The 25,893-nt window shown below is 37.3% G+C and overlaps 1 protein-coding gene across 2 annotated transcripts in view; it reads right to left on the bottom strand.

The window, feature by feature from the left end:
• GLG1 (golgi glycoprotein 1) overlaps positions 1-25,893 on the bottom strand; it is a 147,285-nt gene that overhangs the window by 37,629 nt on the left and 83,763 nt on the right. For both annotated transcript variants that reach the window (XR_003435418.1, XM_027119288.1), the window contains exons 3-8: positions 14,871-14,957; positions 10,803-11,018; positions 5,419-5,622; positions 4,446-4,517; positions 3,294-3,477; positions 758-972 (exon numbers count right to left, since the gene is read on the bottom strand). Coding sequence is in view for 1 of the 2 variants with exons in the window: in XM_027119288.1 (XP_026975089.1) it covers positions 758-972; positions 3,294-3,477; positions 4,446-4,517; positions 5,419-5,622; positions 10,803-11,018; positions 14,871-14,957 (978 nt within the window). In the remaining variant the exon portion in view is untranslated. The remainder of the gene's footprint in view (positions 1-757; positions 973-3,293; positions 3,478-4,445; positions 4,518-5,418; positions 5,623-10,802; positions 11,019-14,870; positions 14,958-25,893) is intronic.

Here is a 25,893-nt window from a genome sequence, read left to right as displayed (position 1 = left end):
CAATAAACATGGATAATGGTAATGAAACAGATGCACTGTATCTATTATAATACTTTGTTAAATTATAATATGTACCTGATCTATAGTTACTCAACTGTTTATCAAGTTTATCAAGAACAACTTTATCTTCTCAAGCAAAGCACACTGATTTTTTCCAACTATGTTTACAGAACTGACTGTAGAGTTTGGCGGTAGAGACAGACCCTCCCATGCACAGCTGCCCTTGTTGAACAAGAAAAGATGGTGGGATTTTGAAAACGACATGCTTTCTTGATCCTTCAGGCCAGGAATTCATGCCATGCTGCATATCAGTAACACGAAGAGAATCTTAGAAAGTTTCAATTCATTTCAGCTCTCTTTCAGCCTCAACTCAATCAAAAGTGGTGGGAGAGGCACATTCTCTTTTGCTGGAAGACCTTTTCTGATTTACCAGAACCCGGTTTGCCTTAGTAAATACAATCTAGCCAGATATCTCTTCTTTAAACACTCCAGTAAACAATGCATTTAATCTATTTCTTTAAGTTTACTGTATAGCTCTTTTTATTTATTATGAGCTCAAACTTCTGCTCTGCAGCAAATTCCACGTTTTTACTCTGATATGCCTGAAGAAACAGTATTTTGTGTCTAGTTCTTAATACCTAAGGTTCACTGTGATGTCACAAATGATCCAGATAAATGAGCTGGGACAGCGTCAGGAAGAGGCTCCTCGGCTGATAAACTGTAACATTAACAACGGCAGCGGAAAATCTGTCCTTACCGCTTGCTGGCAGTTCATTCCAAGGTTCCCTTTCTCCCCCCGAACTACTTTCATCAGACAATGCAGGGTTCGCCCTTTTCGATGCAATCCAGAACAGTGGTGTTCAATCTCCCCCCGACAGCTCAGGATGATCTCAGGGCTCAAAGAAAAGTCTTCCATCAACATGCGGCGGTAATCTAACATCTCGCCCTGGCACTCACTGCTCACTTGCCGCCCTGTTAGGATTTAAGTCACAACATTATGGATGGTGAGCTACAGGATCGGATATTACCACATATTAAAAGTACAAGTTTTTCCCTAGAATATACCAGTCATACTATTATCTAGACTGAAAAGCAGAGAACTTAGCAAAAGCTTTATCAGCATAAAATGAGTTTAATACTCCAAAGACTAGGGTTTATCCTGTCAGTGTTCTGCCTTATACAGAATTTTATACTACTGAACTAGTAATGCGTATGTTTTGCCAACAGAAGTCTTATCAATAAGATAACTACTGGGGTAAAAATCAAAGCCAGGAAAATCCCTACTGGCTTACACCCTTTAAGCGTGTGGAAAAATCTTCACTTCAAATACTCACTACAGCTCCCCAACTCTTCTTTGAGCTGTCAATGCCATCTGGGAAAACTTATGAAATTTAACCAAAAAAAACCCAGCTTTGCTGAGGTATAACTGACATATAATAAACTACGCTTTTAAAACATACAATTGGATAAGTCTGACATATGTACGCATCAATGAAACCATCACCACAATCAAGATATCGAACATATAACCATCAACTCCAAAAGCTTCCACATGTTCGTTTAGAATCCCTCCTTTCCTTTCCTCTCTACCCACCTACCCCATGCCCAGTCAACCAATGATCTGCTTTCTGTGACTACACATTATTTTACTAGTTTGCAGTTTTCAGAAGTTCATATAAATAAAGTTCATATAAATGGAATGATATGCTATGGACTCTTTTTTTTTTTGTCTGACTTCTTTCAGATTTTTTGAGATTCAGCCACAAATCAACATTGCGTTGCTTTTTACTGCTAAGTAATATGATTCCATTATGTGGCTATACTACAATTCGTTTATCCCTTAAACTGCTGATGAACATTTGGGTTATTTCCAGTTTTGGGCTATTACAAATATGCTGTTATGAGCATTCATACACAAGAGTTTATATGGATATATGCTTTCATATACCTTGGGTAACCTAGGATTTACACAGCTGGGTCATAAGTTAGATGTATGTGGAACTTCTTAAGAAACTGGCCAACTATTTTCCGAAGTAGAAATTTAAAATTCCCATCAATAGTGTAGTTCCAGTTCTTTCACATCCTACTAACACTCACATGGTCAGACTTTTTAGTATTAAAAAATCTGTATAACTTCTATGAATTATCTGTTCATATCCTTTGACCATTTATTTGCTGAGTCTTTTTGTGTTTCCTGTTAATTTGCAGTTTAAGGAGATAAACTCTCTATTTTTTAAATACCAAAATTAGATGTTTTGCATTCTGCTTTATAATATGCTTTTAGTAGTCAACAATCTCCGCCTTTACGTTTCAAGAAAATTTCATCAAACACCCAGACCATAATCAAAATTCTCCAATTTCCTCCAAAATGTCCTTCGTTTGCATGAATACCAAACATGCATGGTCTCTGGTTGCTATTCCATTGCTTTTAAGCTTAGAAGTCTTTCACTACCCAGATATGAGAAAAAAATTCAACAAAAAGTTCTGAGTTTTATTTAACAACTCATCTTTTTCCTCTTAACTTTTTAATCACTAGGCAATTGTCCTAGCATCATTCATTCGACAGCTAGAAATTTCATTTTTACATCCTATAGCCCATGTTAAGAAACGTTCTTTCTGAATGATCCTGACCTTTTATACATCCTTCTTAGTTCCTTTATCAGGGATTGACTTTTGGACTGAACAGACCCCGAGTCTGACCTTATAAGGTAATCCTTCCTTCTTTCACTGCTTAATTTCTTTATATCAACACTGTTAGAATAATAACAGTACTTACTTATCACTTACCATATGTTACGTGCTATGCCAAAAAACCTCATTCGATCCTCACAAGAACTCCTCAACACAGGTAATATATTTTTGTTTTATAGATAAGAAAAATGAGGTTTGGAGAGATTAAGAAACATAAATAATGGTCCCCAGGCAGTTAGTATGGTGATAGAGCCATCATTTGAAATCACGTCTCTCTGACCCAAAGCTCATATGCTAAATCATTACGCTTCCCTGACTCTCCTAAAATTGCTGTGTGATATGCATTTTAAAAATTTTAAATTGGATTTGAGAAATATATCTTACTTTAAAAAGGCTGGGATGTAAAGAAAAACAAAATTTAGGGCTGTTGAGTTAAGAGGAAGGGGCTTCAATAAGACTTAGGGATACCAAGCCTTCAGCCTAGAGTTTTGCTTACAAAGAAAGGCTCCTGAGTCACAAGGTACAAGTGTACTCAAAAGAGCCCACATAGCAGGAGACGATCCAAAAAGGAGCGAAAAGGATAAAAAGAAATTAACTCTTACCTCTATGCACAGCTGACTCCAGACACATCAGAAGGTAGGAGAGCCTGGCTTCCCGGGACCGAGGAAGGTTTTCCACGTTGCACCGGTATTTCTTCAAGTCACTCTTACAGGATTTGGCCAATGAATAACTGACTTTATAATCCTGGGCAATCAGCTTTTGGCGGGTTGTTAGTGCTTCTCGACACTGAGAAAAGAGGGCACCAAGGGAGCTGTGAGACCGCTCACATGTACCTCTGAGCCGTTCACATGTACCTCTAAGTACATGTACCTCTAAGACAAGCAGAGGCTCATGGCCAAGTACAGTAAACAACTGCAGTGGTTACCAAAATGTCTATGTTTAGGTTTGGTTAAAATTGAGCACAAGTGTGCTGAACTAGTGTAGCAAGAAGCAGGGGTATATGAGCAGGAAAGCCTGGAATTCTATGGTGAATTGCTGATTGTTGCAACAACAGCAACTGTCCAAAACACATAAATATTTGGTAGATTCTAATACATTAACTTGACAAAGTATTCTTTTCCTCTTCAACAATATCCCTAAAGTAAATTCCACCAGAATGAAAGTGGCAACTGACATAACACTCTGGAAGCTCCATTCTACTATACTTTTAAAATATAATTATTCAATACTAAATGATCTAAGGAAGTGAAATGAAAAACATTTCTTCAGCCGCACAGGAAAGTAAGTGACAGGATAGCAAAGCCAAAAATAACGACTTTCAAAAGTCATGAAAGATTCTTGCATTCATCCAGGGACAAAGAACTAACAGTAATGAGAAAGCTTAATGACACAGTTGCTGAAAAATTAAATCGCTAATTATCTATGAAGCATATTGGTTTGGTTAGTCTAAACTTCTTGAGTACATAGGGATGGCTTCAGTGTAATTCTGACATAAAATTCTCTGATTTTACTCCCCAAATTGATTCCCCATTGGCGTCCCAAAGTCCAGATATCACGAGAAGCTTAATTTTTTTGGTTTAGGTGAAATATGCTTTGGTTTCCTACTAAAAGCCAAGTATCTTACCCCTGAAAAGGACAAGCTGTATCAGTATTTTATATTTTGGTATGAGTTTGTAAGAATATTGTTTGAGAGGATTTGAGAAAGCTTTTAAGAAAATGAGTAAAATGCTGGTTTGTTTCAAAGTAATACTTACTTTTTCACTCATAGATTCTTCAAATTTATGGTTAAAGAGGCACTTATATACTCTGCCTTCACCAGCTTGTGTCTGTAAGATGGAATATAACATCATCATCATCACTAGCTAAGTAGTTACGCTGGGCAATATCCACAATCTTATAAAGAACTTTCTGTTAAATTATTATAATGATGACTACCTTTGAACATATGGCTCAGCCATTTGTAAAATTTAGTAGCCTTTGAAAAGAAAATAACGATTGCAGTAAAGATGAAAAAAAATTTCCCATGGTATTTGAATACACTGTCATGTGTTCCCAGACATACTGTTAATTAGGAAACCAAGAGAAGCGTCAATGAGTCTCTCTTCTTACAACTTTATGCTAGAGTCAATAAAGCTCTAGCATTGGCTCTGATCAGTGGTTCGGATAGTTAAAGCTATTAATTCAAAACAGCAGGCAGAGTGGGAGTGTACACAAGTCACGCTCAGTCCTTTGCGGTAAAGATGGAGATTATTTCTGCCTAAAGGGTTGGAAAGGTCTTCTATAGGGTACGCAGGTAGTAACCAAGGATTTGGTTTTAAAAGTTAGCCACCTGTTGCTTCCTTCGTCTTAGCCAAAAGTAGTTAAATATAAATACGTAATATGGCCAATTTTTAGCCACGGAATATATGTGAATGGGATTCCCTGGTAAGATAGGATTCCTATATATAAAACAGACTTCCAAGAACTGAAATTGAGAAGTGAGATAGAGTAGAAAAAACAACGTATGGAGACTGTTCGAAGCCAAGTGTTAACTAGATGTTACCTCAAGGCTGAGGAGCCGTATCCAGTACCCAGATAACTTTCTGTTATCCTGGGACCAACTCCACCTTCCATTTCAGTGACTTTTCTACATGTGACAGCTTGTGTTGGTTTAATTTTGGAATCAAGTATAAAAAAATATTTAGGAAGAAAAGGAAGCAAAGAAGAACAGTTTCTGAGCTGACTCACATTTTCACAAAAACGTTCCCGATCATCTCGGCAGGCAAAATATAAATGCCGGTCTAAGTGAAAGTCATCTGAGGACAGCTCAGCCACCCGGAGAATGGCTTTCTTGCAGAGTTCAGAGACTTGAATCTTAGGATCTCTTTCTTCTGCTTCCTTCACCAGGCCTTTCTCCAAGCATGATACCACCTCACCCTGTGAATGTGCATCCTAAAACAGCAAGGATACTAACATTAAAAAACTCTCACCACCATGAGCATCAAATAAACATCATTTGGTTAAAAACAAAAAACCAAAAAAATCAACTCAACACACAATTGTTTATCAATGTTCTATTGAGAAATAGGGTGAGAACCAACCACATTGTGAAAGTTACAGAAAATGCCCTCGATAATCTTTGGTAAAAATGTAATAGTTGCAAGCTATAAATGAAAATACAGATCCTGGGAAATTTAAGTCAGTTTAGTTTGCACTAGAAACAAGAACCTGACTTTTCAGAGTTTAAAATGTCAGAAAATTTTAAAGAAATTACATCAGCCCAATGTAGTGATCACAGTTCATTGTCAATACTGATAGAACACTGCAGAAATATCTGTTCATTTACCTCTAAGGGCTAGGTATTTCTCAAATGTGCTTTAGTCAAGTTTAAAAAATAACAACAAACCTCAAAATTCATTGAGAAAATATGTTATAGAGACCCTCTTTCTCTTTTTTCTATTTTATACTGTCCGCAAAGACCCCAATCTTTAGTGTAATGTTGTTCACTTTGATGTTCTGGATTTATCTTAATATGATTTAACAAGATTACCACCATTTATACAAACTGCTTTTGAGAGCTTTCCTAATCCAATTATCTTTAATTGTACATTGCATCTACCCCATAGCAACCACAAGCACTCAATCGTTCAAAATATGAAAAATTTCCCCTAAACACTTTCTATTCAAGAGTCCTAATTTCCTATACTCAGAAGATATGCTTCAAAAACTTGAGAGGTATATCCATAAATATACCAAACCAAAGCAGCAGAAAATTCAGTGTTATCATTTTACTGACACACACACACACACACACACACACACACGCACGTATATAAAATCTCATTATAGTAAAATACCATGTTTATGAAATCATCTGTATATAAGACTCCTAAAACTAGGTAGGGGAACATCTATTTTACTAAAATTTCAATTCAACAAAAAATGTATATAGTTTTTTTCCATTTTGTTGTAATAGGGTTTGTTCCACAGCACATTTATTTCCAAGTATTTTCATGAAAATTTTCATGTTCTCTCCTAATATACCTGTGAAAAGGGGCTACGAGCTGTGATACCTATTGTGCAGTTGAGTAAACAGAGGCCTAAAGGAGTTTATCAACTTGTCCAAGTTGCAGAACATAAGGCACCTAGCTAACAGTCCACCATTTATTTTTTAGATCTTGGAGTGCTATGAAACTCCTACAATTTGTATGTGGGTTTTGTATATTTTTCCTGAGGAGAGTTCATAGCTTTCATTAAATTTCAAAAGGTTTTCTGATCCAAAAAAGATCAGGAAGCACACTATACTAGCAGATTCTCGTGCCTTCCTATTTTCTATCTGTACCTCAAACTTTCTCACTAGCTTTATGATTCCATCCAATGCTTAGAAACCTGAGATGAGCAAAAAGCTTTTTGAGAGAGTAATTCTGAAGGGAGAAAAAACTCTGAAGGACAAGTGACAAAAAGATAAGGACAGAGAGAAAAGTGGACACAACCCCAGAAATTCAGAGTAAGGCTTATTTTTTCTTCCTAATTTATGAGTGACACTAAAATGTGTCTGACTTTGGCCCACTTAGAAGAGCCCTACCCATTTCCACTTCCCAAAGGAAAAACAAACCTGTGATAACAAAGATTTGGAAACATATCAGTCACTTACTATTTACAGTTTACAAGAGATTATTATAAACATGATTTTGTGTTAATGAAATAATGTCCTATACCAAATTTTAGTAGCTCATAATAACTTACTGAGAGGTTGCTAGCAATTAGGTCACAATCATATAAAAGAGGTTGAAAATAATAGCATGATAGTCAACTCACGATTTAGACCTACCCTTTAGTTCTGACATCATAGGGTAAAGAAATGAGTCTAAGTTTCCCTGTATACTTAGGGTTTACAACTGTTTAAATGCACCAGCACCATGGTTTGGTTTGAAATCCTCTAAGGAATGTGAGATGTAATTTTAATTATAGCAATCGTAGCACCACATATTAGTATTGTGCCATAACATCACCTCCATTAGATATTTTCATTCATCATAACTTTAGATAATTTTTTCTAATAAAGATATTTCAGGAATTCTTCTCAGTTTCCCAGAGTCTCTGAGCTTTTCGGTTCAGCCCATTTGAGTTATACAACTGAAATGTATGCAAATATTTGACAAAGAAGACTGTAGGGTTATTACTGAATATGAATGAAAGCAAGGAACTGTACAGCAGCACATTACCTACAAGAAAATGAAATTACTTAGGGTTAGGTTTTTAAAAGTTATTAATATGCAGGCTTGACATATGAATAACAAATGATATTGTAAATGGATGTAAAATGAATTTTTAAAATTCTTATTGTGGTGAGACAAATGTCTGTCTTAAAACTATTACTGGGCTTCCCTGGTGGCGCAGTGGTTGAGAGTCCACCTGCCGACTGCAGGGGACACGGGTTCGTGCCCCGGTCCGGGAAGATCCCACATGCCGCAGAGCAGCTGGGCCCGTGAGCCATGGCCGCTGAGTCTGCGCGTCCGGAGCCTGTGCTCCGCAACGGGAGAGGCCACAACAGTGAGAGGCTCGCGTACCGCAAAAAAACAAAAAAAAAAAACAAAAAAAAAACCCCCAACAAACTATTTCTAGGGTCCCGATCAGTTTTTAGCAGTTCAATAGGTAATATTTTTTCTTCTCCATACACCTTGCCTTATTAAAAAAATTTTTTGAAAGACCAGAGAAGGATAACACTAATCACAAAAAGGTGGGCAAGAACTCAGTTTTCATCTCTGCTATTAACCATTCTCCGTTTCAACATCTGTAATGTCTTCTGTGATCTACCTCCATAGGTAAAGAGAGAAAAAGAATGTCTGAACTATTCAAAGTAGTTGGTTAAAAGCAGAAAAGGATAAAATGATAAAACTAGTGTGTGAAAAGTATAAAAGTAGTAATAATATGGGGCACTTGTCTGCAATTAAGTTCCTGTACTGGATGCCACATTCTACTTTCTCTTCAAATGATATAAATTATTTACATTTACTTTTGGAGATCTGCCTTTTCATTTTAAAAATATTTATTTAGAAAATTCTAAATGTTTTATTAAATATATAGTCTTTGTTCTAAAAATTTACATATATTAACATTCTGAAAGAATCATTATAGTTTTGAAATTATGACATTTATATGTTCATACAGAGGCAGGGTATAAACAGATTAACCATGACCCCTCTCCTCTGGCCTTTGGAGGTGAGTTCAAAGCTAGTCACAGAGGAGTTTGCAAGCTTCAGGGCAACAAATTTAAAACTGATGAGTGTGTTCTCTTCTGTGGTCAGAAGCTGACTTTATAAATTTTCAGGATAATTTTCAAAACTAAATAACTTGGCTTCAGAGAAGTAAACTATAGTTAGAAAAAGGCAAAGAAGGGCTGAGGACAGACTGCTATCATTTTTAAACTTGGCTGTAGCAATAGGGTGGATTACATAGAAAGGAACATGCTTTTTCAGAAGTGCAGGCATGAGTCATTCTAGGGTGCTAGGGTGGGGGTCTGGAGTAAAAAGAAATTCATCTAACTGGCAGGTAGAGCCAAAGATGAAAATGACAAAAATGTGCATTTGGATGGTCCATGGAAACATTTTTTGTTATTTTAACTAAGCTGAAAAATCAATCCTCACTGCCACATCTTTGGGCTCTGGCACTGTTATATTCTACCATGGTTCAAGTCAGTGCAGACTTAGTAACTTGTACACGCAGCTGAAAGCAGGTTTTGCACTAACAGTTCAGATTGCTAGTGGGAAGCTAACCAGCGATTATCTTTGTGGGCAATAGGGAAGAACTACTACAAAGAGAGGTGAATTGTAATGGTCTGCTCTACAGCATGGATCACTAACCACAAAAATGAAAATGTGTCATCACTGAGTCCTGAAAAGTGTGTCTGTTACACTTATATGAAGATTTTTAAGAGCGAGGTTTGGAACTGGATATAACCCTCAACACCCTAAATAAAGTCAGAGGCGCTTCCTGAACTATCAGGGTGACTTAAATGCTTTTGTTCCATTTCTACAGTGTGCTGGGAAAGTGAAGAATCACCCTTCTTTATTAAAACTGGCCTTTCATTAGCTGCCTGAAAGCTAAATGCCAGTTCACGGCGCTCTCAAGACTGACTCAGAGGTTCCCTGTGAAAGGGCGAGCCCTGTGCTGGTATGAAGCAAAGGGTATTTGGTGACAGCCAGACAATAACCAGCGCTCAAACCTTCATTTGAACTGGTGTGTGCAGTTCCAGAATTCTAACACCACGCCCCCCAGTCAGGGATGGAAGCCTGCAAGTCACAGTGCTCTGAACAGAGGGCAAAGGCACAAATGGATTTTGCTTTCTCTCGTACTTCCTGAACAGCAGATTAATGAGCAGCAGCAATTAACAGCTGATGCCATACATAGGTCTCAGACTACCTCTCCCACCGGCATCTGCTACTTTTTAGGAGTTCTTTCATTTTTGCTAAGCAAACAAATTCAGCATTAACCTGGCTGAACCTCCATTGTGACCCTCTGGACAACAGACTAACAAGGACAAAAACAAGATCAGATATAATTAAGGAAGAAGAACCTAGGTAGTTATTTTCTTTCCTGTCTTTACTAAAACTAGTTCTCCTGAGATGAACATAACATATATAACATTTACAGAGTAGCTTTCTTCTGAGAAGCTAAAAGTACCTTCCATATTTTTAAATTTTCTAATTTTTAAATACATTATCTTCTTTTATACTGGTGTGCTTACTAAGTAATTTTTTTTATGGCAACAGTGAGGTATATGCAAAGAAAGGTTAGAGAACTTGAGTCCCTCCTAATCCAACTACTTTTCCCAAAGGACTACTGAATACTTTTCCAGAGGAACGTTATAGGTAACCAGCAGCTGGTTTTGCATTTTGAAGCTAACACTAATCTTAGCAGATATTAATTCCTCTACTCCCCCATACAGTATCGAAACATTTTGTTACAAACAGATGAAGTGTACCCACAGGCCAACTAGCCTTAGATATTGGGGCTGTCTGGACCTCAACTTTAAGTCTACCTCTAGCCCTAATTTTTCCATGCCAGTCATACAAAGCTTTTCATCCATCGAGTCTGTAAGACCCCTTTGGTGAAGGCAGTGTAGTAGATACCTTTTCTCCAAGCCGAATGCTCCCACATTTCAGAATGTTGATGTCATTTTTACAGTCATCCATGAAGCCACAGATCAGACGGTAATCACTGAAAATGATGGCTGTCATCTTGGTGATGTACTGGTGACACTGGTACTCAGTGATGTTGCCTCGGTGATCCACCAAGCAGGAAACCAAGTAACCTTTTCCAACTGGTTCATCAGCACACTCTTTGATCTGCTCAAAGGAAAGTGGCTGTTTTACACAATTATACTATTCTCTTACCAAACAACTTTTACAAAAGAGAGAATGATATTTTCTTGTTTCTTCTTCCGGGGAAGAAAAAGGAAAACACTTAGAAATGCTTGTGTTTTAAAGAAAATCGTGTGCCATGCCTACTCAGATCGTTGCACCTTCTAGGAAATACCTGATTAATATGCTTTGCAAGAAAATACATACATATACAAATGCTTAGGTAGAACTCATGTTTAAATGGAGTAAAGAGCTTTTTAAAAATTTTCAGCTTTGTTGAGAAAGTTGATTAAAATGTATTTATTGAAAAGAGCTTTTGACAGCTCTTTTTATAATGATTCTACTGAGAAGTCCCTTTATCCATGCAAAGAACACAATGGACAGTGAGAAGATCAGTCTAAGGAATAGGTCTGAAAAACAGGTGCAGAACTAAAGTCTAGTTGCATATCCCAAGCCAAGCTACACAGCAAACTATTAATGTTAGGTAAACCTAATGACCAAGGGGAGGGAGGGAGGAAGGCGTACTATTACCTCTTGACATGACATTAATGTGTTCTGAATTAACTATGGATTTGGACATATGTTTTTGAACCTAGTAGAATCCCAGCTTCAACACTGTGGTCTAGAACAGAAATATGTTTAAATATGATGTTTAGGGACTTCCCTGGTGGCGCAGTGGTTAAGAATCTGCCTGCCAATGCAGGGAACACGCGTTCCAGCCCTGGTCTGGGAAGATCCCACATGCTGCGGAGCAACTAAGCCTGTTCGCCACAACTACTGAGCCTGCGCTCTAGAGCCTGTGAGCCACAACTGCTGAGCCCAAGTGCCACAACTACTGAAGCCCACGCACCTAGAGCTCGTGCTCCGCAACAAGAGAAGCCACTGCAGTGAGAAGCCTGCGCACCGCAACAAAGAGTAGCTCCCACTCACCACAACTATAGAAAGCCCGCACGTAGCAACAAAGACCCAATGCAGCCAAAAATAAATAATAAATAAATAAATTTATTTTAAAAAAATGATGTTCAGTGCAGTCTGGCAAGAAGTTTGGGAAGGGGAAGGCCATTGCAAGTCTAATTTGGGTGGTTTAGACATATGATCTAGTGGATCAAGCACAGCGTGACTCCACATGGGTAGTGTTCCTGCAAAGTACACAAAATCACAAGTGCTAATGAAGGAAAATAGCCCCAAAATGTTGAAATTCAGGCATAAAAAAGTGAAATCTACTTACACGGTTTTAAGCTTGAATTATAAAGCAGAGAAGGTTGTTTAGAAAAAGCCTGTTGCATTTGGAGCAATTAAAAAAAAAAGGCAGTTTTGACAAGAGGAAGGAGCCAAATGTAAATGTCTGTTTCCAATATAAATGAGAAGGAAAAAAAAAATGAGAAGGGAATATTTTACCGGTTTTTTTGAAACCAATAGAGACCATTCTCTACTATTACACCACCTACGGTAAACATGTACACTTGATAAGATAAATACAATCTCCTTTTCCAAAAGGTGCTAGGTGAAGGATATACCACATACTAATTGTCCTATGGGCCGATGGGTCTCTTCATGTCTAGCCCCAGGATTAAATCCAGAGCAAGTCAAAGACTCAGTTCAAGAGAGGAAATCGTGTTTACTTTTAAAGAAGCAAACCTGGAAATTTAAATAGCCTCACACTGGCTTCAAGAGGCAGCAGAGATCTTCAACAGTCAACAAGCTGAATGTAATGTTTTCAGCTTAACACTGAGCTCTTTTTTTTGGGTGATGCCTAAAGAGAGGGCCGTGAGTGTATTTCCAAGAAAAGGGTTTTTTGTTTGTTTGTGGTTTTTTTAAAGCAAAACAGAGGTAAGTTTCAAAAGTGAAAGGAGAAATAGCTGCTTGAACATCTCAGCATTTGTAATTCAACCACTGGAAAAACCCTGCATGAAAAACACAGGACTAGTGGCAGACACCTGGGTTTTAAAACAATGAAGTAGAAGTATTCGTATAGGCTCTAATACTGGGCAATCAATGGTTTAAAACCCTGAAGAAAGACCAAGAGACATTTTGAATTGGAGCCTCAATAAGAAATTAAATGTATATTTAGCTTCAATCACCTGAGATTTTACTGAAACACCTATTTGTTCACCACCAATTACAACCAGATGTAGTGTCTGAATTAAAAGTGTATGCTTTTCTTCAACCACTCTATTGGAGAGAAGTCTAATAAAAGTCTAATAAAAAGAAATTTCTAAGATTAACAGCAAAAAACAGCATTAAATCGTCAACATATTTATGAATGGGAGTAAACTCTGAAGTGGCTGGGGAGCAGATTCTTAAGGTGCCATTAAAAAATGCTATAGTCACTCTATTTTTGACATGAGGCAGGAGAAAAGCAGGCAACATTTGACTCAATCATGGAGAGTAAATAAAAAGTTTGGTTGGCAGTCTTCAGTATTCTTATGATGTTGTTTTCCTCCTTGGAAGGATTCCAAAATTAAGAAAGAAGATAAGAGGGAGATGTAGAATAAAATGTTTTGTTGGCAACTATGTTCTTCCTGATATTTAATTTTCTTGACTCCAGTATAATCTCCCTCTAGGGAGGGAGAAGTGTCCCTGTTACATTAATCTTTTATAAAACCACAACACCCCAAAAGGTTACAAGAGGGCCATAACATAACATGTACATTACAAGGAAGCCAGTTTCATTTTATAAATACAGATGGATAAAACCAGCAAAGGGGGAGATTATTCTGATGAATCTGCATAGTCTATGAGCTAAATTTCCACATGGCACTCAAACTGGTATGTACATGAGTCACATAGGGAGTTTGAGGTGCGTGATACTGAACCTAGAAGCTGAAGATCAATGTTTTAAAATAAGCTATTCTATTCTGAAGCCCCAACGCATATGAAGAAAGCTTTAAAAGAATAAATCATATCTGATTCAGTAGTAGAAAGTTTGAGGAAGAAAACAGGTTCCACAAGATCCCATAATGACGAAAGTTAGGAACACAAGCTGAGGACTTATCTGGTTGGAGTAGCGTCTTCCTTAAGACCTCAGGAGAAAATGGTCCTGAATTAAGTCATCAATAGGGTAGTTTGGGGACAAATCTATATGATGCAAGATCTGTGATTATTAACTTTGAGGTAAAAAAAATAGCAACTATTTTCTTTGTGATTCTTTCAGTATGAAGAAATCCCCAGCTTCATGGAATTTCTATCACTAATTCTAAAAAATAAAATAAATTAAAATAAAAATTTCAATACCACAATTTTCACTCATATTATTTGATATTTACACTGAGCCAAGAGAAATGATTGAAAAATATCACCAATTAGCATCCATATAATGTTATACATTTTTAGTAATTATTTTTATTTTTATACTCAATATCCATTTATAACAATATATACAATCTTTTTACAAACCTTTTTAATGCTAACTCCTATTAGTTGAAGCATATGCCCTGTGGTTCAACTGGTCCAAGTGCATAGCCAAAACACTTAGGAATGTTTATCAGCCTCCTGGGGAAACCATTCTGATAGCCTCAGTCATAAGCAGATTGTACAATGTGTGAGAGCACTGACTGATAACAGAAGTGATTGTATTCTCCATTTGGGGACAAAAAGAGCCTGATTTCCAACTTGTCTGAATCAACAGTATCCTACTGTAAGTGTAGGTAAATGTTAAGAAAAAGAAGTCTAATTACACCCCTTTAGCCTATCTCTGAGCCAAGACATATGTTAATTCCAAGAAAAGTAAAGTTACTGAATCAGTCATTCCTCCCTTAATGACTGGTCTGGTCAACAGATGTAATTTTCGCTTCTAAGTCATTAAATATGCACAAAATTCTTTCTTTCACAACCTACCTCTGATATGGTAGACTTGCAAACCTCTCTGGCCACAGATTCAAATTTGGGATCTGTAGTTAGGTTCAGCTTATAATTCCATAACAACTAGGTATAAGAGAAAAACAAAACAAAAAAGCCAAAAAAACTCCAGTTAGAATAGTATGAAATTTAACATCAGTGGTTACTATAAATGATAAAATTCCATTATACAGAGTCAGATAAAACATATTCACACTTCAGTTAACAAACAAAAAGATAAAATGTCACTGTATTTACAGATAAAAGGAAAAAATGTGCAGACAAAATAAAACACTACCATTCGGACATACATTTTTCCCTTTTTACTTAAGGACAAATTTTTTTTTAAGTCAGGAAAATAATTAAAATGAAAATTCCTGATAAGGGTTTCAGAGAAAATATAAATAGGTTGTATACGCAAAATTCTTAAATCAAAAAGTCTAACCCAGAAGCTCAAGAATTGGTAGGTTTAGTTGCAGATTTCACAATCAACAGTGCTTTTCACACATCATTTTTATGAAGGAGTGTTGTCCAGAGTCTAGTTTCCTGACACATCTTTCTTTATTCCTCTAAAACCCTCAACTTGACATATACACGATAAGGTCTATTTTACACAACTGTTTTAACATGTCTTAAGCTATGAAATCTCTAAATCCATTACTATTCATGGGCGAGGGCTGAATATTACTTTATTTTTGCAGCTTCAGTTAAAAAATTTCAATACATGATTCAATTCCTGAAAAGTAGCAAAAATGAGCTCTCAAACTCTGCTCGGATGGAGAGACAGAGCAGGGGCTTTGTATGACGTAGAACGTGAAGAGGTTTGGGGGGTGGAGGGGCAGTTCACAAGCTTTTCTTTCAGATGGCTGCACTCCAAGACTAAAGAATACAATCACTCATTCACTGATTCATTCAAACATCTGCTTAGCACTTCTTATGATGTACCACACACAGTCTAATCTCAAGGGCTTCATAGGTTATTACAGGAAACAGAAGCAAATGTTTGAGCACATACTGTGTTAGGAACTGGGGGTTAAAACAGGAGGGGAAAGACAAACACTGTCCAGTGGTGGCTATGGTAATAGCAGGTAATGTGTATTTGGTTAATGGCATCACAAGGTGCCACAGCAGTACAGGGGAGGAGCACCCCACACTGCAGTAGGGGGTTTGGTCAGGGAAGGTTTACCAGAGAAAATGCTATCTACGATGAAATCTGAAAAATTAGTAGCAGTTAGCCATATTAAAAAGGGTAAGAAGACTGTTTTAAGTAAATAAAGCAGCATGCATGGAAGCTCACTGGAATGGGAAGCAGGGCATGTTAGACGAACTGAAAGTCCAATGGAGGATTGACTGTGGAGACACAGGCCAGGACCAGATCATAAAGCCCTTGTAAGTCATGTCTGAACTTTAACCCAAGAGTAATGGGGAGTCACTAAAAGGGAAATAAGGGAGTGACATGACCGGATTTGCTTTTTAGAAGTAGAACAGAAGCTAATACAAAGTGCATTAGGAACAACACAAAAACAGGCAGTAAATTCCGCATAAGAGTGCTGAGGAAGATTTTGTGAAGAAATAAAATATAAAGGATGAGGAGGATTTCTTCTCCTCCCTCCTCAAAACCAAAAAACAAAGAAAAGCGGTAAAAAACTCTAATCGCCCAACTATCATCAATAAGTGAGTTTTTAGAAAAAGGGTTAAGAATCTGGCTACTATCTATAATGAAAGTTTTAAGAGGATGGGACTTTTGCCTTGTTAACTACTATATGCCCGGTGCCTAGAAGAGTGCATGCAACACATAGGCATTGATAAATATCTGTTGAATGGATCAACAAAATAACAAATCTATACCATGATAAGTTCAACCAATAGGACATATAAGGCCAAACTGAGAAAAGATATAGGAGAAGCTTAGTTCTAACTGAAGGCATCTTAGGCCTCCTGGCTCCTCAGAAGTAGATCCCATGATTCAAAAGATGTGGTTAGAACTGGACAAATATATTTTACTATTTATCTATTACCATCTATCTAAGTCAGTACTACATGGTAATTAAATGTTATATTTTAAAATTAAGGCAACACATTCTGATTATATATGTACATCAAACCAAAGACAGATTAAAAATGTCCTCCTTATTGAGTGACTTGCAGGTGACCCAATGGCATTTCTTCCATGTAAAAAAAAAAAAAAAAAGAAAGAAAGAAGAAAAGGGAAAATGCAACAAAGAAAAAAGTTGTTTGGTACTTAGAGTTGGAGTGAACAGCAACAAATGTCAAAAAAAATAAATACAAACCACAGAGTATTTCCTTACTTTATCTAATACAAACTCAGATGTCCTATGATTGGGCTAGAAACAGATTTTCTGACAAAAACCATTCAGATAATCATTTAGATCTTTTGAATGTCTTTAACTTTTAATTTGGAACCTTATTCGTTCTGATAATAGGTGTAAATTTCCTTACGAACAGGACTCCTCCCAGATAACTATGATACTATTGTCTAATGCTAAATATTCTACCTCTTGTCTTTTTTTCACTTTTTCAGTTATAATTCACATACCATAAAATTCACGATTTTAAAGTGTACAATTCAGTGTTTTTTTAGTATATGGTTGACATATGAACAACGGCCACATTAGGGGCACCAACCCTCTGTGAAGTTGAAAATCTGAGTATAATTTATAGGGGGCCCTCTGCATCCACAGTTCCCCATGCTCAGATTCCTGCAGTACTGCAGTATTTACTACTGAAAAAAAATCTGTGTATAAGTGGACCCGTGCAGTTCAAACCTGTGTCGTTCGAGGGTCAACTGTATTCACAAGGGTGCATAACCATCACCACTTTCTAATTCAAGAACATTCTCATCACCCCAGCAGAAACCCCATGCCTGTTCTATCACTCGCCATCCTCCCTACTTCCATCCTTTACAACCATTAATCTACTTTCTGGTCTTTCACTTTTAATATGACTTATTAACGCTTTATTATTCTCTTTCAGGAATATAGGTTAAAAGGGAATTCAACATAGGTTGCCACAAGTACATTTTCCTCTAGAAAACAGATAAACACACATTACACTTGATTACTGAGAGGTGATTATTTACACCATATTTGATAGGTGTCCTTTCCTCTGAGTGGCTATAATCAACTAAGAAAAATAACTGCAATTTGACAATAAATACTACTGGTTAGCATGATGTATTTCAGCTTCAATTTCCTTAAATTTAAGACTCTCATCTTTGAATCCATCTATGCACCCAACTCCCTCCCCCAAATATGTACTGAGTAACTACTATAATCTGAGTATTGTGTTAGGCGACAAAGTTGAGACAGGTGGAAGTAAAAAAAAATTTAAAAAGCCACTGTCTTAGTACTCAAGAAGCTCAACCACAGGAAACAAAAGATGGAAGAGTTCGATTGGGAAGTAAATAAGCAATAAAAACACAGTGTGATAAATGTGGTAACAGAAGAATGCAGAAGATATTATGGGAACACAAGGAAAGAACATATCACAGTGATTGTAGAGGAGGGATAGGTGAGGCTGGTAGTGGTCAAGTTATACTGGGCCAGGAGTAAGAAGGAATTTTGTCAGATGAACTGAGGAAGACTGGGGTTCTAGGACTGCAAGCGTAGAAAGGACAGAAAGAATAATGATAATTTCTGGGAATCCCATAGTTCAGAATGGCTGGAGTTGAGGGTATGAAAGATCAGGGGAGAAGGGGTGTTAGATCACACTACTGTAGCTGATATTAAAGAATCTGGATTTTACCTTAAAGGAAATGAGAGGCTAATGGATAATTTTAATCAGAGAACTCAAAAGATGAACTCTGGTTGTATAGAGAAGGGCTACACTGAGGGGGTTAGTAGGCCAGTTAAAAGGCAAGAGTTTTTGGATGGGAGAAGATGGGATATATTTGAGATATTTATTTAGAATAATGACAAGATTTGGGTGTGGGGAGCGAAGGAAAATTCTTTTTTTTAATTTTAATTTTAATTGGAGTATAGCTGACTTACAGTATTGTGTTAGTTTCAGGTGCAGAGCAAAGTGAATCTGTTATACATATACATATATCCACTCTTTTTTAGATTCTTTTCCCATATAGGCCATTACAGAGAATTGAGTAGAGTTCCCAGTGCTATACAGTAGGTCCTTAATAGTTATCTATTTTATATATAGTAGTGTGTATATGTCAATCCCAATATTCCAATTTATCCCTCTCCCCTGCCTTGCCCCCTGGTAACCAGAAGTTTGTTTTCTACGTCTGTAACTCTGTTTCTTTCTTGTAGGTAAGTTCATTTGCACCCTTTTTTTTTTAAGATTCCACATATAAGCAATATCATATGATATTTGTCTTTCTCTGTCTGACTTATGAAGGAAAATTCTTCCTTCACAGTCAAGCTCCTTTAAAGTATAGTCTAAGTTTATTTAATCTACTTACTCTTCCATTCATCCTTAAAATTTTTAAAATCAAAGCTGTCTGTTTAGTCAAATAGTCAAAGGTAGTCAGTCTAAACAAACAAGCAGTCCCCCACAAAGTCCCTTTCTAAAGTCCTACCCATTACCCAGAGACAATTCTTTTACCTTTTTCTTATGGTAATTACCTCCATACTTTTAAGCTATTAAATTGCTTAAAATTGCCTGACCTGTTAGTTTTAGATACTGTATAATAGCTTTATACTATAGAAGGTAAGGAATGAACTCTTACACCCTCTTCCTGATCCCAATCCTCCCAATATAGTTAAATCATAATGTCATTAGATACTCAGTATTTACGTTATTGATTATGTAAAAATACTATATATAATGAGCCATATAGAATATTATATTTCTTCCAATTTTTAGTTTGTCATATAGTTAACAGTCATTTATTTCATCAGCCTATTTTCGATATACCCATTACTAATTAATCCCCCATCTCTTCACTGGAAAAGCAAATCTCTCAAAATGTTCAAATGCTTCAAGTGATCTCTCAGGTGAGACATTCCTCTTGGAGTCTTCCGTCTTCCTGCTTCAGTCAGGACTGGTTGCCATCTAAGCCTCTGCACAGGTGTCATCCTTCACCATCATCCTTGGAATTCCTTTGCTTTTTCTTAGCCTGATGCACTAATTACTGGATTCTTTAGTTTTCTTTGTCTTGCTGTATTCCCTCATTTTGGTGAAGCACATCCTCTAGTAGCTTTATGAGAAAACATGTATGGGTAGTAAATGTCTTGAAAAATTTTATGTATGAAATGTCTATTTTGTATTATCTTGACTAAATATAATTTTTCCTCAGAATTTTAAAGGCACTGGTCTACTCTCTTCTAGTTTCCAGTAATGCTAATGAGAAGTATCATATTACTCAAACTCCCAGTACTTTAATTATTATTTTTTTCTCTGAAAGCTTTTGAGATCTTTTATTTACTCCCAGGGTTCTTTTCAGAACCCTAAAATTGGTTTGGGTTATCTTTCCATCCATGGTGTGAGGCACTCATGGGCACTTTTAATCTAGAAACTCATCCTTCAGTTCTTGGAAATTTTCTCATATTTTTCATTCAAGTTTTTTCTTTTTTTTGGAGTGGCTAATATATACCAGGTACCACTCAAGACAGATGTGAGCAAAGAAGGGCAAAATCCCTGCCCTCAAGTAGTTTACACTGTATGAAGGAGAGAAAGATAATATGCAAATGATCAAATAAATAGATCAGGTATTGAATGCTATAAAGAAAATTAAGCTAGTATAAAAGAACTGAAGTGACGAGTGAGGGGTGCTTTAATAGAGGAGGACAAGGAAAATGAACATCCTGAAAAGGTGACTGTTCCATGATGAACAGCAAATGCAAAAGACCTAAGTCAGGCACATTCTGTGAATATCTGAGGGATAGCGAGGAGGCTGCTTGTGGCCTAAGTAGAGTTATCAAGGCGGACAGTGGTAGAAGAGGCCAAGGAGCAGGTCTCTACTCTCTGCATGTGTTGTAGGCCACTGTTAAGGACCTGGGAGTTTAATAAGTGAGAAAAAAGCTTCTGGGGTTTTGGGCAGAGACGTAATATGACCTGACTGTTAGAGGAATCATTCAGGCTGTAGCATGGAGTACAGACTGTAGAGGGACAAGGGCAGAAGAAGGGAGACTACTTAGGAGGCTATTAAAGAAGCACAAAAGAGAACTGACGATGGCTTGGACCAGGGGGTACCAGTGAAAATGGTCAGATTCAGGACACATTTCAAAAGGAGCGCCAGACAGCAAGGCTGCTAACAGACTGAATGTGGGATATAAGAGGACAAGAGGACTCAAGGTTTTTGATTTGAGCAATGGGAAGAACTGAGATTGGGAAGACTGGAACAAGAGAGGTTTAGAGGTAGAAAATCAAGAGTTCAGTTCTAGAAATGACTGTGAGACAGCGTAGAAACGTGAAATCAGCACTTGGAGTCTGGAGTTTGTGGAAAGGTCTGTGCTGGATAAAAGACAGGAACCACAAATTGTCAGTCAGCAGGGCAGCATCAATTGTTCCTCTCCAATGGGAGTCATGGCAACAGTCTGTGTAGCCATCTGGCGGTATCTTCTCTCCAAATGACGGCTCAGGTGTGAGAAGACAACACTCCCAACAGGCACTGGAAGAGGTAGTTTTGGCTTAGAAACCTCAAGGCCCATGCGAGCCATTATCTGTTGAAACAGCCCTCTGGGCATAGTTTCCAGGATCCCTGCAAGGAACACACACACCCAGGTACAAGAGTCACCACATTCAGGGAAACCTATAGTATGGCACCCCCAATGAGTATTTATAATTCATTTATAGTTCTCCCCAGTCCATATAGAATTTACCAATCAGGGTCATTTTTATCTTAAGTAATACTGCCTTGAACCTTAGTTGGTATTTTACCCTTACTAGGTCACCAGGGAACTGAGCTACATAGTTAACAGGATTGAAATTCTCCTGAAGGGGAAAGAAAGGTTTTGTTAACTGTTTACTCACAGGGCTATTATGAGCTGCTATAAATGTTCCTTACATGTATAGACAGATACATAAGCATTTCTGTGGGGTAAGTACCTGGAAGTGAAAAGGCTGTATTATATACTATGCCTAAGTTCCGCTTTACTAAGTAATACCCAACAGCTTTCAAAGTAGTTACACTAATTTACATTATCACTATCAATATTTGAAAACTCCGTTATTCTAGTATACGTGCTGCCGAAACGATCACAAAAGCTCCCTTATTTTATATTCACAGTAATGCTTGGTATTAACACTGTCGGTCTTTTGAATTTTAGCAGTTCTAATGGTGAATGTAGATACTAGTATCTCACTCAGGTTTTAATTTCCATTTCCCTGATTATTAACGAGGATGAGCACCTTTCCATTTATTTGTAGATCATTCAAGTATCATCTTTAAGATATGGATGTTCAAGTATCTTACCCATTTTTCTTTTCTTTCTTTCTTTCTTTTTGTTTTTAATTAAGGGCTTAACCTAAATTTGTCCATCCAGTAGTTATATTGTATCTTAAGGAACAATTTCTATTTTTTAAAAATTCAATTTATTTAAACTAAAACAACAACAACAAAAACCAGCTCACCCATTTCTCCCACCTCTGGCAGCCACCAATCTGTTCTCTGTATCTATGAGCGTGGTGTTTTTTTTGTTTTGTTTTTAAGATTCCACATAAAAGAAAGATCGTATAGTATATGTCTTTGTCTGACTTATTTCAATAGCATAATGCCGTCGAGGTCCAGACATGTTGTTTCAAGTGGCAAGATTTCCTTCCTTTTACGGCTGAATAATATTCCATTGTGTGTGTGTGTATGTATGCATATGTATACACACATTTTCTTAACCATTTAACACTTATATTGTTTCCATATCTTGGCTATTGTAAATAATGCTGCAATGAACATGAGGGTGCACATATCTTTCTGAGTTAGTGTTTTCATTATCTTCAGATAAATACCCAGAAGTGGATCATATGGTAGTTCTATTTTTAACTTTTTGAGGAACCTCCACACTGCAGTGGCTGTATCAATTTGCATTCCCACCAATAGTACACAAAGGTTCCCTTTTCTCCACCTCCTCACCAATACTTGTTATTTCTAGTCCTTTTGATGACAGCCATTCTAACGGGTTTGTGGTGACATCTCGTGATTTGGTTTCTCTGATGATTATCTTTTCACGTACTTATTGGTCATCTGTATGTCTTTTTTGGAAAAGTGTTTATACAGATCTTCTGTTCATTCTTTAATTGGGTTTTTTTGTTTGTTTGTATGAGTTCTTTATACATTTTGGATGTTAGCCCCTTATCTGATATTTGATTTGCAAATATTTTCTCCCATTCAGTAGGCTGCCTTTTAATTTTCTTGGTTGTTTCCTTTGCTGTGCAGAAGCTTTTTAGTCTGATATAGCCTCGCCTTATTTTTGCTTTTGGTGTCACATTCAAAAAACCATCACCAAGACCTATGAAAGAGCTTACCACCTTTTTTTTTCCTAAGAGTTTTATGGTCTCAGGTCTTGAGTTAATTTCTGTGTCTGGTGTAAGGCAGTGGTCCACTTTTCTCAATACCAGTTACTGAAGAGACTGTTCTCTTCCCCACTACATATTCTTGGCTCCTTTGTTGTAAACTAACTGACATATACGCATGGGTTTATTTCTGGGATCTATATTCTGTTCCACCGATCTATGTGTCTATTTTTATGCCAATACCATATTGTTTTAATTACTATAGCTTTGTAATATAGTTTGAAATCAGGGCGTGTGATGCCTTCAGCTTCCTTCTTCTTTCTCACAATTGCTTTGGCTATCTGGGGTCTTTTACGGTTCCAAACAAATTTTAGGATTGTTTGTTCTATTTCTGTGAAAAATGTCATTGGAATTTTAATAGGAATTGCACAGAATCTGTATATTGCTTTGAGTAGTATGAACATTTTAACAATACTAATTCCACCAACCCATGAGCATGGAATATCTTTTCATTTATTTATGTCTTCTTCAATTTCTTTCAGTACTGTCTTGTAGTTTTCAATATACAGGTCGTCTTTCACCTCCTTGATTAAATTTATCTTCTCCATTTTTCTATTCTGTTGTCTTTTCTTTCTTTTTTTTTTAAATTTATTTTATCTATTTTATTTTTGGCTGCGTTGGGTCTTTGTTGTTGTGCACGGGCTTTCTCTAGTTGCGGTGAGCAGAGGCTACTCTTTGTTGCGGTGTGCGGTCTTCTCATGGCAGTGGCTTCTCTTGTTGCGGAGCACGGGCTCTAGGTGCATGGACTTCAGTAGTTGTGGCTCGCAGGCTCTAGAGCACAGGCTCAGTGGTTGTGGCGCACGGGCTTAGTTGCTCCACAGCATGTGGGATCTTCCCAGACCAGGGCTCAAACCCGTGTCCCCTGCATTGGCAGGGGGATTCTTTTCTTTTTTTAATAGTTAAGACTTTTTAATATTTATTTTATTTATTATCTTGTATTTTTGGCTGCGTTGGGTCTTCATTACTGCATGCAGGCCTTCTCCAGTTGTGGTGAGCAGGGGCCACTCCTCACTGGGGTGCGCAGGCCTCTCACCGCGGTGGCCCCTCCTGCCATGGAGCACGGGCTCCAGACCTGCAGGCTCAGTAGTTGTGGCTCACGGGCTCTAGAAAGCAGGCTCAGCAGTTGTGGCACACAGGCCCCGCTGCTCTGCAGCATGCGGGATCTTCCCAGACCAGGGCTCGAACCCATGTCCCCCTGCGCTGGCAGGCGGATTCTTAACCACTGCACCACCAGGGAAGCCCTATTGTCTTTTCTTTATTGCTTTGTATGAATTCTTCATATATTCTGCACGTACTGTCAGATAAGGATTAAAATACTTTTTCCTTCTCTATGGCTTGTCTTTTCACACTCTTAATACTATATTTAATGAAACAAACTTTAATATAATCTGATTTATCAATCTTTTGCTTTTGCTTACTGCTTTTTGTTTCCCATTTATTAAATCTTTGCTTATCCCACATAGTCTCTTATGTTATCTTCTAGAAGTTTTATTATTATACTTTTCACCTTTAGATCTATAATGCATCTAGAATAGATTTCTGTGAATGGTGTGCAGTAAGGATTAAGATTTTTTTATTCGAGTGTCTATCTATATATGAGTCTGTTTTTGGACTCATTCTGTTTCACTGGTCTACTTGTTGACCCCTGTGCCTCTGCCACACTGCCTTAATTACTGCTACTTTAAGTCTTCAATCAGGTGGTGAAATTCTCTCTGCTTGGTTCTTTTCAAGACTTTTGGCTATTATTGGTCAAAACTGTGTTCCCATGTAAATTTTAGAATCAGCTTACTATTTTTTGAAACAACAAAAATGGGATCGTACAGAATCTGTAATTTGGTAAGAGCTGACGTCTTTATAATATTGAGTCTTCCAACTCACTAGCATAGTATATATTAATATATCTCTTCATTTATTTAGGTGTTCAAATTTCTCTGAGTAATATTTTATAGTTATCTGTAGAGATGTCTTACATACTTTTGTTAGATTTATTCTTATGTATTTGATGCTTTATATGCTATTTTAAATAGTTTTACTTTTAAATTCACTTGGCTTCCCTGGTGGCAGAGTGGTTAAGAATCCGTCTGCCAATGCAGGGGACACGGGTTTGAGCCCTGGTCAGGGAAGATCCCACATGCCGCGGACCAACTAAGCCTGTGTGCCACAACTACTGAGCCTGCGCTCTAGAGCCCGCGTGCCACAACTACTGAAGCCCACACACATAGAGCCCGTGCTCCGCAACGAGAGAAGCCACAGCAATGAGAAACCCGCGTGCCGCAACGAAGAGTAGCTCCTGCTTGCTGCAACTACAGAAAGCCCACGCGCAGCAATGAAGACCCAACACAGTCAAAAATAAATAAATAAATAAATTTATAAAAATAAAATAAAAACTTTAATGGGAAAAATTATAATGCATTCCATCCCAACCCAAGTGTATTAGTTTGGTAGGGCTGCTGTAACAAAATACCATAAACTGGGTGGCTTAAACAATAAAAATTTATTGGCTCACAAATCTGGAGGGTAGAAGTCTGAGATCAAGGTG

The sequence above is a fragment of the Aethalodelphis obliquidens genome, unplaced genomic scaffold (assembly GCF_003676395.1).
Source record: "Aethalodelphis obliquidens isolate GAN/ISIS:26980383/991018 unplaced genomic scaffold, ASM367639v1 scaffold20, whole genome shotgun sequence".
Lineage (NCBI taxonomy): Eukaryota > Metazoa > Chordata > Mammalia > Artiodactyla > Delphinidae > Aethalodelphis > Aethalodelphis obliquidens.
The sequence above is the reverse complement of the archived record's forward strand: the minus strand, read 5'-3'. Positions and strand labels throughout refer to the sequence as shown.